The sequence below is a fragment of the Amblyomma mixtum genome, chromosome 2 (assembly GCF_055824585.1).
Source record: "Amblyomma mixtum isolate Tamu chromosome 2, ASM5582458v1, whole genome shotgun sequence".
Lineage (NCBI taxonomy): Eukaryota > Metazoa > Arthropoda > Arachnida > Ixodida > Ixodidae > Amblyomma > Amblyomma mixtum.
The window spans coordinates 17,685,926-17,698,822 of NC_143013.1; the positions used below are offsets into that span (position 1 = coordinate 17,685,926).

Here is a 12,897-nt window from a genome sequence, read left to right on the forward strand (position 1 = left end):
ATTTTTGAAACACATTTAACAATATTATACAACTGTAAATTATATTGCTGCGGAGGTAATCAAAACCGTTTTCTTTCTTTTTTGTAGGGGCCTTTTTGCGCTCACTGCGAGCAAAATGAAGGCGAGCGGGTTGGTGAGTGTTCGATTTTTCGCAAGTTTTCGGATAATTATCCAGTTTTGAAGCGAATCGTACTTGCTGTGTGTAGTGTAAAGTTCAGTGAATTGAAATGTCTTGAAAAAGTTATGCCGTAAAAGTGTATTTTGAGGCAAACTTTATGCGATGTGTCCACGTGTTGGCGTGTGATACGTTAAGCCTAAATACATTGATTTTCGTTTCCGAGCCGGCGTGGATGCCGCCCGTTTTGTTTATTACAAAAAACGCCATTACTGAAAAGGGCTGTGTTTGTGTGATCGACGGAAAATAGCTTTTGTACACGGCTGGAAGAGTAGCGGTAACCGGATTCATGCCGGTTTAGACTAGCGCTAGCGTGTTCTCCCCAGTGGAAACGGCTGGACACAGTCTCGAACGAAAACGAAATAATAAAATGAGGTCCAAGGATTTCTGCAGCAAGTTAAAGCTGTGCGGCTCAATGTTGATGAAACGGCACATGAACTCGTAAACTTGAATTTCAAGCATCGTGCAAATAGCGCAATTATGTCGGTGACAGCTGAGCATGATTTGTACAGAACAGGCCGGCAGGCAACTCGCTAGCACAGCCGTGGTAGTATCTGTGCAAGGTTAGTTGTGAGGTACTGTCTGTCCTGCCGGCAGCCGGGAGGATCGCTCGCGAAAATTCTTCTGCCACTCGTTCTGAGATTAATGCCATCTCGTGTTTAACTTGCTGTTTTCTTGCCTGTTGTGTGCTTACAAACGGAAGGATCAGAAACAGGTACTGTCTACTAGCAGTTACTATTTGCATTATTTTGCTTACATTGTATTTAAATTGTGCTTTTCACTTGTCTTTTGCAGCTCAAGCAGTATGAGATCATCGGGCGGCACCTGCCCTCCGATAAGAACAAGTTCCCCCCGTTGTACAAGATGATGATATTTGCACCTGACAAAGTAGTCGCCAAGTCTCGGTATTGGTACTTCACCCGCAAGCTGAAGAAGATGAAGAAGACCAACTCCGAGATAGTGTCCCTGCGCCGGGTGAGTTTCTCGAAATAATTTCGCAGCAGGCTGCATGCCGAGATTCCGTCTCCACTGTGCGCCATATAAACCCAGTCTAGGCCAGCAAATGCCTCGGTTGGTCAGAAGTGACGCTAGAGCAACGCAGCAAAGGTCGCATGCGTTTCCGCAATTTCGTTCTGCGGCTGACGCACTGAACTCTTTGCGCACATCTTGCAGTACTGGAAAACCACGGGCTTCATTTACGCAAGCCTGGTAACGGGCCTGTCCCCTTCACCTTGCGGTAGTAGCGACAGTAGCATATTTAAAGGAGGTCATTGAACCTGCTCTCCCTGGCAGCACTATTGCCGGTGCTGGTTGCATGCTGCTTTGAGAAGGTCATCTGACCACAAGTCATGTTTAGAGCTGGCCTGCATGCCTTGTATCAAAAGCCAGCATCAAAGTGCATCATTTGCCAGACCAGTTAGTTTTAGGGCACTTTTTGTCTTTCCTCACTATTTTTCTGGTGTGGACGTGAATGAGAGTCTCTGCAGCCCAAATGGAAAATTACACCATTTTTTATGAGGGAAGCGAAAACTTGCAGAAAGGTGATATTCAGGGCAGTTGAATTCTCTGTAGCTGATGCCATGAGAGTTTCTACTGAGGTGTGATATGTAATAATAGTTCAAATAAATAACTGACATACACTCCCCCCCCTTTCCCCCCTTTTTTTTTTTTGCAAGATATGCTCCAAAATATGCAAAAGGAGCTTGGTTCAATCCTGGCACCTGTGTCCTGTGGGTTGACTGTGCACAAACCCTAGGTCGCCTAAATTATTCAGGCGCCCTCTACTACGGTGTACCTGGTAGCCCATGTGTTGCCTCAACATTAAGCCCAACAATTTGCAATTTTTTTTGCTTTGACTTCTGTACTTCTTGAAAGTTGCTTGAGTGTCCTCGTAGACAAATGTGTGTGACAAAATACCTCAGTATGAGCGTGGCAGTCAGCAAGAACATGTATCCGAGCATGCATTTGATCAGTTTAACATGACCGCTTGCTTTGACCATAGATTCAGAAAGAAGTTTTATGAGCTTTCAGTGCATTAATTCTTGTTCTTGTCGGTGTAGTTAATGCGGACACAAATTGAACTGTGGTGCAACATGGTGCATTTCAGTGTCTTGCAAGTTTATCTGCAGCATCTGACTTTGCCGCTGGTGCATTTGGGAGTTGTAAACCATGGTGAAACTTCTTGTTAGATGTTCTGCCATGGTTGACAGTAGAGAAGGAGCAGGTGTCTGGTTCTGCTTTTGTTCCTTGTTTCTTTCTATTCATACATTGGCAGGAAACTTGGGAGCAACATTAGATGAACAGAAAAGAGGTTATGCGCCTAGTGTTTAGTTTATCAATGCTGATTACATGGCTAGCTAGCCCATGTCATAGCTGCAGGTCCGAAATAGTTTCAGTTGGTGCCGCCTGCGTTGTACATTCACACTAAATTTGGTCTCGAACTTAGAAAAAAATTTTTAGTGTATTTTACAATGAACACATCCCATTTCATCCCGCATTGCTTTTAGGCGAGCAAACACTCGTCAAGTTTTCACTTGTTTGCAAGTTTCTAACGAAAGCCAATGTTTTAAATCTAATATAAAGTAACATCTATACACTTAATATAACATCGTCTAACCTTGTGTTTGGCGCATGATAGCCACAGTTGCTTATGCGCCATAAAGCCCCATATAACTAACTAAATTTGGTCTCGGAAATGTAATCGCATGACTCGGATGTTCCTCGCACCACGACTTGGTGCCTCTCACAGCAGCTCTGGTATTGCAGTTTTTTTTTATAGAAATGCTTTTGTTTTGAAATAAAGTGGTTTTGTGGCATTCCTGAGCAGTGTGTAACTGTGTCTCTCTCTCTTGGCCAGATCTATGACAAGACTCCAACCAAGGTGAAGAACTTTGGCGTGTGGCTGCGCTACAACTCGCGCAGTGGTACACACAACATGTACCGGGAGTACCGAGACATGACCGTGTCAGCTGCTGTCACCCAGTGCTGTGAGTAGTCCTGAACAACTTGCTTGTGCATTGCGTCTGGCCTTCTCTCTGGACAGAGGCAGATTTGATTCAAAATTTCCTTTACTTTTTTTTTTTTATTTTGTGGGGCTTTCCTTTTCTGCCATACTTAGGTCTGTTCGATTTCACTACAGTTGCTGCACCAGTTCCACAAAGTTCCATGAGCGTACACCGCTAGTTCAGGCAGATCAAAGTGCAGCTTGGCTCTGGCTGCTTCTAAAACGAATGGTTGCATACAGGCCTAGTCGTTTGTTAGCCTTGGCATAGCCACTAAATTGCAGCGGCCAGCTGTGTGCCGCCCACATCAGTGGGCAAAATCCTGAACCGCGTGAAGCTCACGACGAAGAGTGGAGCGGCGCGCGACACGTCCGCGCGCTTTCCCCGGTGCCAAGCAGAAGAGGCCCATCTCCCCCGCGAGCGCACAGCAAACGCCATCCGTGGCGCTAGTGTCGCTGCGACGCCAGCGCCCTCCCCTGTTAAAGTAACACAACTAAGGAGAGTGCATTGTGGGGAAGCTAACCACAGGAAACGAGTTGAGGGTGCATTGCGGAAAAGTAAACCACAGGGGACGAGTGCGTCCCCACAGATGACGATAGCACTTGCAAGCCAGTCAAAATTTTATCTGAATGTAAACAGTCCTAATGAGCACAATATCTCGAGAATGTTGTTCAAATTAACTGAGTTTAAATTGTCGACGTTTTACTGTATTTGCATTCTGTGTCTGTGCGAGCATGCATAAACAGTGATGGAAGAGCAAAGCATTTTGCATAGCAAGTCTTGTCTAACTGGTGTTTCACGTTAGAACGGACACGGCTCACTGTCATCAGAGCATTGTTAGCTATTGTGATCTTTTTTCCATGTCATCACATTTCCTCACTTGATTGAAAGCGTGAGTACTGCGCCATGTACCGTTTTCCAGCCTGGGGCCTTCCGTCAGTCCTGGTTGGTCAGAAATGGGCGCTAAAGGAAACGAGCTCTCATCGCGTGTACGTTCACCAGCAATGTGAACACTGCACTGAACAGTGAGCTCACAAAGGCAGTGCAGTGGGGCCACCCTTGTGCCAAACTGTGCAAAATGCCATAAGCTGCACTGTACTGATAAAAATGAGGAAAATGTGCATAACTGCTTCAGGCTCGCTGCTTTCACTTGGGTGGCAGTGTGCGCTGGATATCAACATTTTTAAACTGTGGCGACACAGATATCACCGCAGTTTCTAAATGTTAAGGTCTTTCGTAGCCCACTTGTAATGAGAATTCATTCCTTATGTCCCGAAGTTTGCAGTAAATGGACTTGTAAAAACAAACTTAGGAGCGTGGACTTTTATGGTGTTCTTGGTAAGGTGAAGTACTTGCCAGCCTATCAGGCTTAGGAAGTGTCGAACGATCAAAGGTGTTGTTTGATTATCATGCAAATATCGTTTGGTGGTATAATGCTCACGTGCAAATATGGTGATTTTTGTGTATACAACACAGCTAGTCTCTTCTTAGCCGAGTGCGGCAGTGAAATGTAGACAGTAGCCATGTTGGCGGTGGCATGGTGGCGGCAAGAGATTTGTGCTTGACTGTTGCTTGTGATCGTTGATATCGAAGGCTTCAGTAACTAGCTGTGTTAGCTGTTGTTGAGCGAAAGATGACGTGACCAGTGCCGATGTGCAGTGAATTAGGCGCATTGCAGTATCACCAGCACTCCGAATCTGAAGCCAGTTGCACATAACACCACTATGTGCTGATTCTGCTGTGCCTTGTGCGTCACATTCTATGCAGTTTTGCCCCCAAGTTGAGCCTATACGGTGTAGTGATCTAGACATGCTCTCCGTCTGCAATATTTATACCATGCCAAAATGCTTCAATACAAAATTCAAACCATGCTTGAAGTTAATGCCAGACCATTCTTGAAACTGGGTATTGCCGAAAAGTACGCTCGTTGGTTTGGCAGCTTGCGGCTCAGGGTCATATGGTTGGAAAATCTAGCAAAGTGTGACGGTCCCTTTAATTTTCGCCTTTTAACCTAATGGTCATGCAACCTCTGTTACGCACGTGAATTTTTTACTTGTGGAGGTTGCGTGACTGTTCTGGTCCAAAAGCGGCACTCGCGGGACGGTTGCACGTTCCATGATTTTCCAGCCTTCGGACCGTGCTCACAGGTGGTCGCGCTATCCTTTTTTGTATTCTGGTGCAGACTGTGCAAGGTGGAATGCATTGTTGCATTGTTCTGGGTTTATGGCAGGTGTTGCCTGTTGCCTTTAGGGAAAGAAATTGGGAGATGATCAGAATTTTTTACAAGAATAAAGTAGGTAATCTCACCATCAAATTTCTTCCCAGAGATGTACTGCATTTTTTTTTTTTTGCTTTCATTAGTTCAGTGTTGGCGTCCCTCTGCAGTTTGAGTTAAGTAGCATATGCTTTATTGTTGAAGTTCTAGTGAATGCTGCTGATCATTCTTTGAATAGAATTTTCACACGGTGCTTGCCGTAATTTTGCTTACAGATCGCGACATGGGTGCTCGACACAGCGCGCGGGCTTCTTCAATTCAGATCATCCGCGTTGAAGAGATCCCAGCTGCCAAGTGCCGCAGGCCACACATCAAGCAGTTCCACGTAAGCATTATTAATGCAGAAATGTCCTTGCTTGTTCAGTCAGGTCATCTAGTGCTTTGGGGGTGTATGTATGTGGCTGGTTCTTCGGATGGCTGCTCTTGGTAGACTACAGCTGTAAAAAAATTAGCTTGTGATGCAGAGGATAAACAGCTTGGAATGGATGAAGATAAGTTTTTGCGTGTGCAGCATCTAACAGCCATTTTGCGTTGTTTTAGAGATTGCTTACATGTGACTGACAGGACGGGACGTGACCCTAATTTTAATGCTACGGATATTGGAAAGCAGAAAGTTGAGCAAGTTGGTTGATATGCATACTGAAAAAATTGCGCAAAAAACTACGGATATTGGGTGTGGAAATGGTTCTTTGTACAGAATATGAAGTATTCATGTTAATACACTTATTGTTGAGTAGATAAGTGGCTGGGATGCTGCTGTAGAGCTTTGTTAGTGATATAAATGTCCACTGTGTTGTTGCGCTTTCCTGTTTCTGTGGAATTGCTGTACATGCCCGAGATGGGTGTACATTGTGCAGTTGAAGTTAATTTGAGAACTTGAGTCTGTGTAAAAATATATGTATTGCGCCATGTACCGTTTGCCAGCTTGGACCTTCCCTAGTCCTGGTCGGTCAGAAATGGGCGCTAAAGGAAGAAAGCTCTTGTCGCATGCACGTTCACCAGTAATGTGAACATCGCATTGAACCAAGTAGCTGACAGTGCCTGTATGTTTCCAAAAGCTTTCGTATGCACATTTGTTCGTCTAGGCTGTGTTGAATGGTTTAGCCCATTTATAATGAACATGCCTGTAGTGTGGCATTAATTTGTTGTATTCCAAAGTTTGCAGTAAGTGATCTTGCAGTGATCTGAAGCATGTGGAAGCCCTTGCGGGGTGGTGATACGCACCTGTGACCAACTTTTTCTGTCCAGCACTTGCAGTTGCGTAATCCGGGTTCTTTTCACGTTCTCTGTGTGAAAAGTGAAAGATGTTGAGTCTACTATGCTCAACTTTATCTGCAGCAAGGCCATGGCTATGATGTGCATCCTAGGACATGACTTTGTGGCACCTTAGTGTTGTTCACTATGACAGGGTCCCACATGCACGGCTATTTGTTCTCAGCCTACCCTTGAATTTGTATTGTGCCGGGCCTCGGTGCTATAGTTTTGTCGTATATCACGACAGTTGCACCACCTTCATTTGTGCTAAGCAGGTATTTGCTGTACATAGAATTGTTTTGAACTGGGCTTGATTGTACTTGTGACCAAGACTTGTGGGCTATAACAGTATGCCAATGATAGCTTGGAGTTGTGTGCAGATAGAACATACAAGAACTTATGGGCACTGATGTTTTCATACTCTTATCTGATGCTTGCTGTTCTAAATGTACGAGTGTGGCTGCACTGGGGTCACTGGCAGCGCACACGGTTCCTTGTGGAACAAAGTGCAAAAGCTGCACCCAAGAGTGCAGAGCTTATTTTGTTCTATCATTCATCCAGGACAGCAAGCTCAAGTTCCCGATGCCATCAAGGATCAGCCGGAACTTCCACTCCCCTCGGTTCACAACTGTGCGACCGCAGGCGAAGTTTTAGAAGTTGGCAGCATCTGCGACTTGCTAAATACACTTCTGTTGCTCCATGGCGCTGTGTGGTTTGTGGAAGCCCAAATCCAAACACATTCTAAAACCTAGAGAAGGACGTTAGTTAGGTGCAGTCCATCTCTGAAGGCTGTCGCTCACTATTAGACAAAGATGAGTTTTGCTGTGAAACAAGCTGCTCACAAAGTCGTGTCCCACTGCAGGTCCACACTACATATATGCATGGTTATGCAGACAAGACATTCATTTGATGCCCAGTCTGTGCAGAACAGACTACCCTTGGATCTGTATTATGCCAGGCCGTAGAGACCATAATCTACAATAAGGGGTCGACCTCACTGGCCAGTGTAGCTCTGTTCACCAGTGAAAAGTGCCAAATTTGCAGAGAAAAAAAGGGAGGGGGGAGGAAGGCCTCTGAAACTCTTTTACTGGATGCATCTTGGACTTCGCACAGGTGACTTTGGATCCACCTGAGGGAACGGTTGACTGGATGCCTACACCATCAACCACAGCTAAAGCTGCTAATGGACTTGTGACACAAGATTAATTGCTTGCAGCTCTTAGCAGCTCACTGTGTCTTGCATTACACACACCGCATATGGACTTTTAGATGTTGGTAACTTGTCTAGGCACTGTAGCTTTTCCCATTGCTGTACTCCAATGGGCAGCACACCTAGATGAAGTAATATGGCAGGGGCCATGTGGCTGTAATTACTTAGTGTAGTGCAAACAAAAGCACCGTAATGTCAATGTAGCTTTACCTAACATGTTCACTTCAAGTTGCACATTTGTTGCATGCGTAGGTCATACAGTGAAAGCTCGTTAATTCGACCCCCGTTAATTCGGCAAATCGGATAATTCGACGCGCGCGCGAGGTCCCTACAATTATACATAGGAGTCTATGGGGCGAAACTCTCGTTAATTCGAACAAATTCTGCCGTGCGTCGGTTAATTCGACTTCACTCCGCAGCCCGCCAAGCCGGTGTGCCGAGAGCAAAAAGAAAAAAACACTGCCATGAGCGGCGCTACTGTACGGCTGATAGGCCATCCCTATGGTCATATCATCCATCCATCCGTCCATCCATCCGAGGAAGCGAGTTAGCGGCGGCCGAAGCGGCTGGCGTCTTTTTTTTTGGCGGCCGAAGCGGCTGGCGTCTTTTTTTTTTTTTTGTGCTTTGTTGTGTCGCAGCAGTCGCTATCACGGTTATTTACGGCGCCTTTTTTGGTAAATGCGCGCTTTGTCAGCGTGTTTACTGCGCTACTTGTTGCTGTTTTGTTGCGACTGAGAGAAGGGTGAAAGGAAATCGCAAGGGATTGCCTACTGGCTCAGCCACCACCGCTGCCATGTGCAGATAGAGGAGAGTTAAAAGATCAGAGAAAAAGATAGAGAAAAGATAAGACACCCGTCCACAGTCCCCGTGCAGATAAGAGGAGAGTTAAAAGATCAGAGGAAAGATAAGACGCGGGTCCCAGCAACAACGCCGTCCCCGCCGACGCTGGTTGAAAAAACAGATAAGCGGGGAGCGGCGCTCCCTTCACCTCCTCCCCGCGCTGCTTTCCGGTGGGTAGCGCGCAGGGCCTGCGCGCCGCCTCGCCTTCGTGTCCTGTCAGCTGACCGAGGATGAAATAATTGAAGTGACAGGCGCTGACAACGACCACGATTTACGATTGTGAGCAGTTGCACCAAATGCCGAAGTGCACGGTGAAAGAAGCCGCAGAAGCCTTGTCCGTGCGGGAGGACTTCTGTGAACAAATCCCTGACGGCATGTGTGCCGCGGAGCACCTGGCAGCTGTTAGAGCTATCGTAGTCGCTCAAATTCGCTCGAAAAAGCGGACGGTGATTACAGATTTCCTTGCCAACTAAAGGTATACGTCCTGTTGCGGCAAACATTGTTTTTTGTTGTTCATTCGATAATTCGACATTCGGATAATTCGACAATTTTTCGCGGTCCCGTCAGTGTCGAATTAACGAGCTTTTACTGTACATATGTGGTAGCATCTATAAGCGCTGGGAGTGATCCCAGGGCTTCAAGTTTGCGGCAAATTCTTGCTTCAGCACGTGTAACATGAAATTACTTGGCGATGCTATCTGGAAGTTTGCACTGGACAGCTAACAGAAATTATCATAAAAACGCAGATTCAGAATCTGTAAGGCCTTTTCAATCGCGCTGCAAAGACTTCTTCCAGGAACAGCCCCAAAGTTGCCACACTGTGACTGCGGGTAACAAAAAAAACTGGCTGCAATCTCTGCAATAATGGCAGATTTCTGAGCGCGATACCTCTGCTTCTGCACTGCTGCTGGCGACAAGTTCGGTATCACTGGTAAACTTGTTCCACAGGAGTTCTCCTTCCATTAGAACCGTACGTCTACGATCAAAAGTAAGTGCACAAACATTAAGACTGGTGGCCTCTACAAAGCCGCTGTTACGACTCGTGCAACTTCAGTACCAGTTTTGACCAGACAGCTCCACTTGCAGAGCGCAGCACCACAGTGGATTCTTGGATTTTCATTAAGTTTGTTGCGTTGTTTCTTGGTAAACTCTGCACAGTGACGTTCCTACATTTTAAAATTATATTCATATTTTTTTTTCGCTCTGCAACTACTTTGATGAGACGATGAGTGCATTATGAAAAAATGGATATGACGTCCTGTGTAGAAAAAAATCAGGTTGATAAAAGTATTCGGAGAACGTCGCTGCATGAACCATTTCTTTGGCTAAAAGTTGAGTGACTGGGCTCCTACCTTGTTTCGTTGTTACGCCTGGTTTTCTGAAAGTATAACAACATGTATAACAGAAGCATGTAAAAATTTGTCAGAACTACTCAAAAGTATACGAGTGAAAGCTCGCATTCAATCATTTAGTGCACCTCCCAATATGCATGCCAAATTTCGTTGCTCTATGCCAAAAAAAAAAAAAATCACCTGCGAAACCCAGGTGCTGACTTAATGAACACATTAACAATAACCAATATGGGCACACATCACAATTACAAAAAATGGTACATACAGTGGTGAGGCAGCTGTCTATGAATGTTGGTAATGTAGGTAAGTACTAACAGGAATTTGGAAGCTAGTTGTGATTAAAGGGGCCCAGAAACACAATTTTAGTTCACTGTTTTGCCTGTTGATTGCATACAGTGAGTTATAATGGTGCTATTAACGTCGGTAATACCACGTATATTCCGTTTTTTAATATTTTAATGTCCTCCCAAAAACAACTTCATGGCTCTGATGGTGCCACCACACAGTGGCGGGATTTTAGCAGCGGATATGACATCACCTGGCGCGAGCTTGATGATCGGACAAACAGTAAATATACTGCAAATTGTGTGAATAAATAGACACATTTTGTCACCTGTCTGCGTTTTATATTAGATCAACAAAAACAGCTTGTTTGTATTAGATAAAAGCCCTGCAAAGCAAGTAAAATAAATATACACCACCAGGGGCGCTCTGGCATGGAAACGACGCTGCCAGTCTCAGCAAGAACGAGTTACAGAGAGCAGGCAACCATGGAGTACAAACTTCCGCGACGTGCTCTGGCTGGCTGTTTTGATTGGTTGCGCCAGGTGCCGTCATTGGGAGAGCGAAATAGGAGCGGGAAGCCCCGCCAAAATCGAGTTGAGGGCAGCGTTTTGTTTGCTTGTATTTTCAAATTTCTTCACTGAATAACTCCCGTTCCTGTGCATCGATTCCTGTAATTCTTTTTAAGTCAGCATCTGTGTGACAAAGAACCCACCTGAAGTATAGCCGGTATCCCCCTAAGCAGTGTTTCGCAGCCCCTTTAAAGTACTTATGAGATATCATCCAGTCTCCAGCATTCTGTTGCTGGACGCCTTGCTACAGGTCTTCACCAACACAAAAAAAACATTATGCAGAAAGGAACACGAAATGACAGTCTGACAAGCTCTAGTTGCTAATTCCATTTCCACATTATCAGTTACCTTAATATAAATGCGCTTCCCATAGAAAAGAAAAAGGTCATTTTACCTTTGGATGCACATTTACATGGGGATTAAATTTTCTGTGCACAAAAAAAATTTATTTTAATCAGTACTGTAATGGGTGCATTTGTAATGCAAGCAAACACTGCACATGGCCTTTACACAGCAAAGGAGCTGGTGCAATTATGTGCATGCTCAGTAGTGTACATAGACATCGACATATAATTTAGTAATGACATTTATTTCTTTTGCGTGTGATATAAACAGTCCTCTGTCTTTTTTCCTAAAACTGTCAGAAACAACATGATGGTTTGTTTTTTTCATTTCAGCAATGAGAATGGCTAGACTATACAACCTCAATTCCTAAACACAGTGCATCAATTTCTCATGAGTGGGTGCACTGGGAAGTAGGCCTTGTCTTCAAACACCTTGTCGGCTATCAGGCGCTTCCTCACGTGCGTCATGTTCGCCATCTCTGAAAGAATGCCCGCAACAAATAAACATTTGTGCACAGACGTCAGACAGACAGACATGCTGCCGCTAAATGCTAGGAATGCCCACTATAACTACTACCACAGCCTGAGTCGCTTTGGGACGTTAAACCCCATAGACCAACCGACCATCATTTACACCGGCTCGAGCGCTGTTCAAACGAAGCTGTTCCTACCAAACAAAGATGGAACGAAAAACACAAGTGCGAACAGGGCATGATGATGATCTCTTAGCAGATAAGAAAATTCAAGCTTGTGAGCAGCGTTTGTGGTTAATTTTTTAAGGACACTTTTATCGCCTGCTAACATTGTTTTTAAAGGAAATGCTTGTTTGCTAACAGTTTTCTTTTGTCCAAAAAGAATGGTTCTATGCCTTCATAACGTGACCTACAAAACCTGAAAATACTTTTTCTATGAACATTTCTGTAGTATAATTGGCATTCTAGGGTATATTGTTTTATAATAAATGGTGGCACAGGAAAGCCAACAAAATAAAAGAATGCACTACACATACACAGAAAGGAAAATTAAGTCCGTGGTTGCAGTAACAGTGCAGTACAGCTATATAATTAGTTGATGGCACATACAAATTTAGCAACAAAACAACAAGTTGGTTTCAAAGGAAAAATTATGAAATGCATTTATGTCTTGTACCCTCAGAGCCAGAACATGTGCATATTAGCTCACATATTTATGGCCCTTTTTGATGCGAACATCCAATCTGACATTATACAAGGAACAAGTATGTATTGTGCTTCCGTAATGAAAAAAATACTGAGTCTGCTACTGATCATGCAGCATACTCTACAATGCCTGCAATGATAGTCTTTGTGCACAAGTCTTGCGCCCAATGAATGTATGAGTCATCAAATGTTGAAAGCATAACAGGGTAGACAAAGGGAACAATGGGCGCAGAAAGATAGCTTCTTCCGAAACCTGTCCGTAATGAGCACGTAGCTTACGCTTTATGACTCACCGTCTATAATTTCATCTTCGCAGTGTTTCACTTTCTTCTTCGCATCATCGCAAAAGCAAAGAGCAATGTCCACCTGCAAAACAATTCATGGAAGACTTCACTACAGTAAAGATGCAGCAG

At 44.6% G+C, this 12,897-nt stretch overlaps 2 protein-coding genes across 2 annotated transcripts in view; one reads left to right on the top strand and one right to left on the bottom strand.

Moving 5' to 3' along the window:
• The first annotated feature begins 74 nt into the window (after positions 1–74).
• On the top strand, positions 75–7,410 carry RpL18A (ribosomal protein L18A). The gene is made up of 5 exons (XM_089570671.1): positions 75–133; positions 971–1,150; positions 3,033–3,162; positions 5,668–5,777; positions 7,268–7,410. The coding sequence occupies exons 1-5, from the start codon at positions 116–118 to the stop codon at positions 7,358–7,360; spliced, it is 531 nt and encodes a 176-aa protein (XP_089426797.1). The 5' UTR covers positions 75–115; the 3' UTR covers positions 7,361–7,410.
• Positions 7,411–11,532: 4,122 nt separating this feature from the next.
• LOC149358560 (complex I assembly factor ACAD9, mitochondrial-like) overlaps positions 11,533–12,897 on the bottom strand; it is a 38,464-nt gene continuing 37,099 nt past the window's right edge. Inside the window, exons 17-18 of the mRNA XM_089570672.1 lie at positions 12,778–12,850; positions 11,533–11,785 (exon numbers count right to left, since the gene is read on the bottom strand). Of these exons, the coding sequence (XP_089426798.1) occupies positions 11,688–11,785; positions 12,778–12,850 (171 nt within the window). The 3' untranslated portion in view covers positions 11,533–11,687. The remainder of the gene's footprint in view (positions 11,786–12,777; positions 12,851–12,897) is intronic.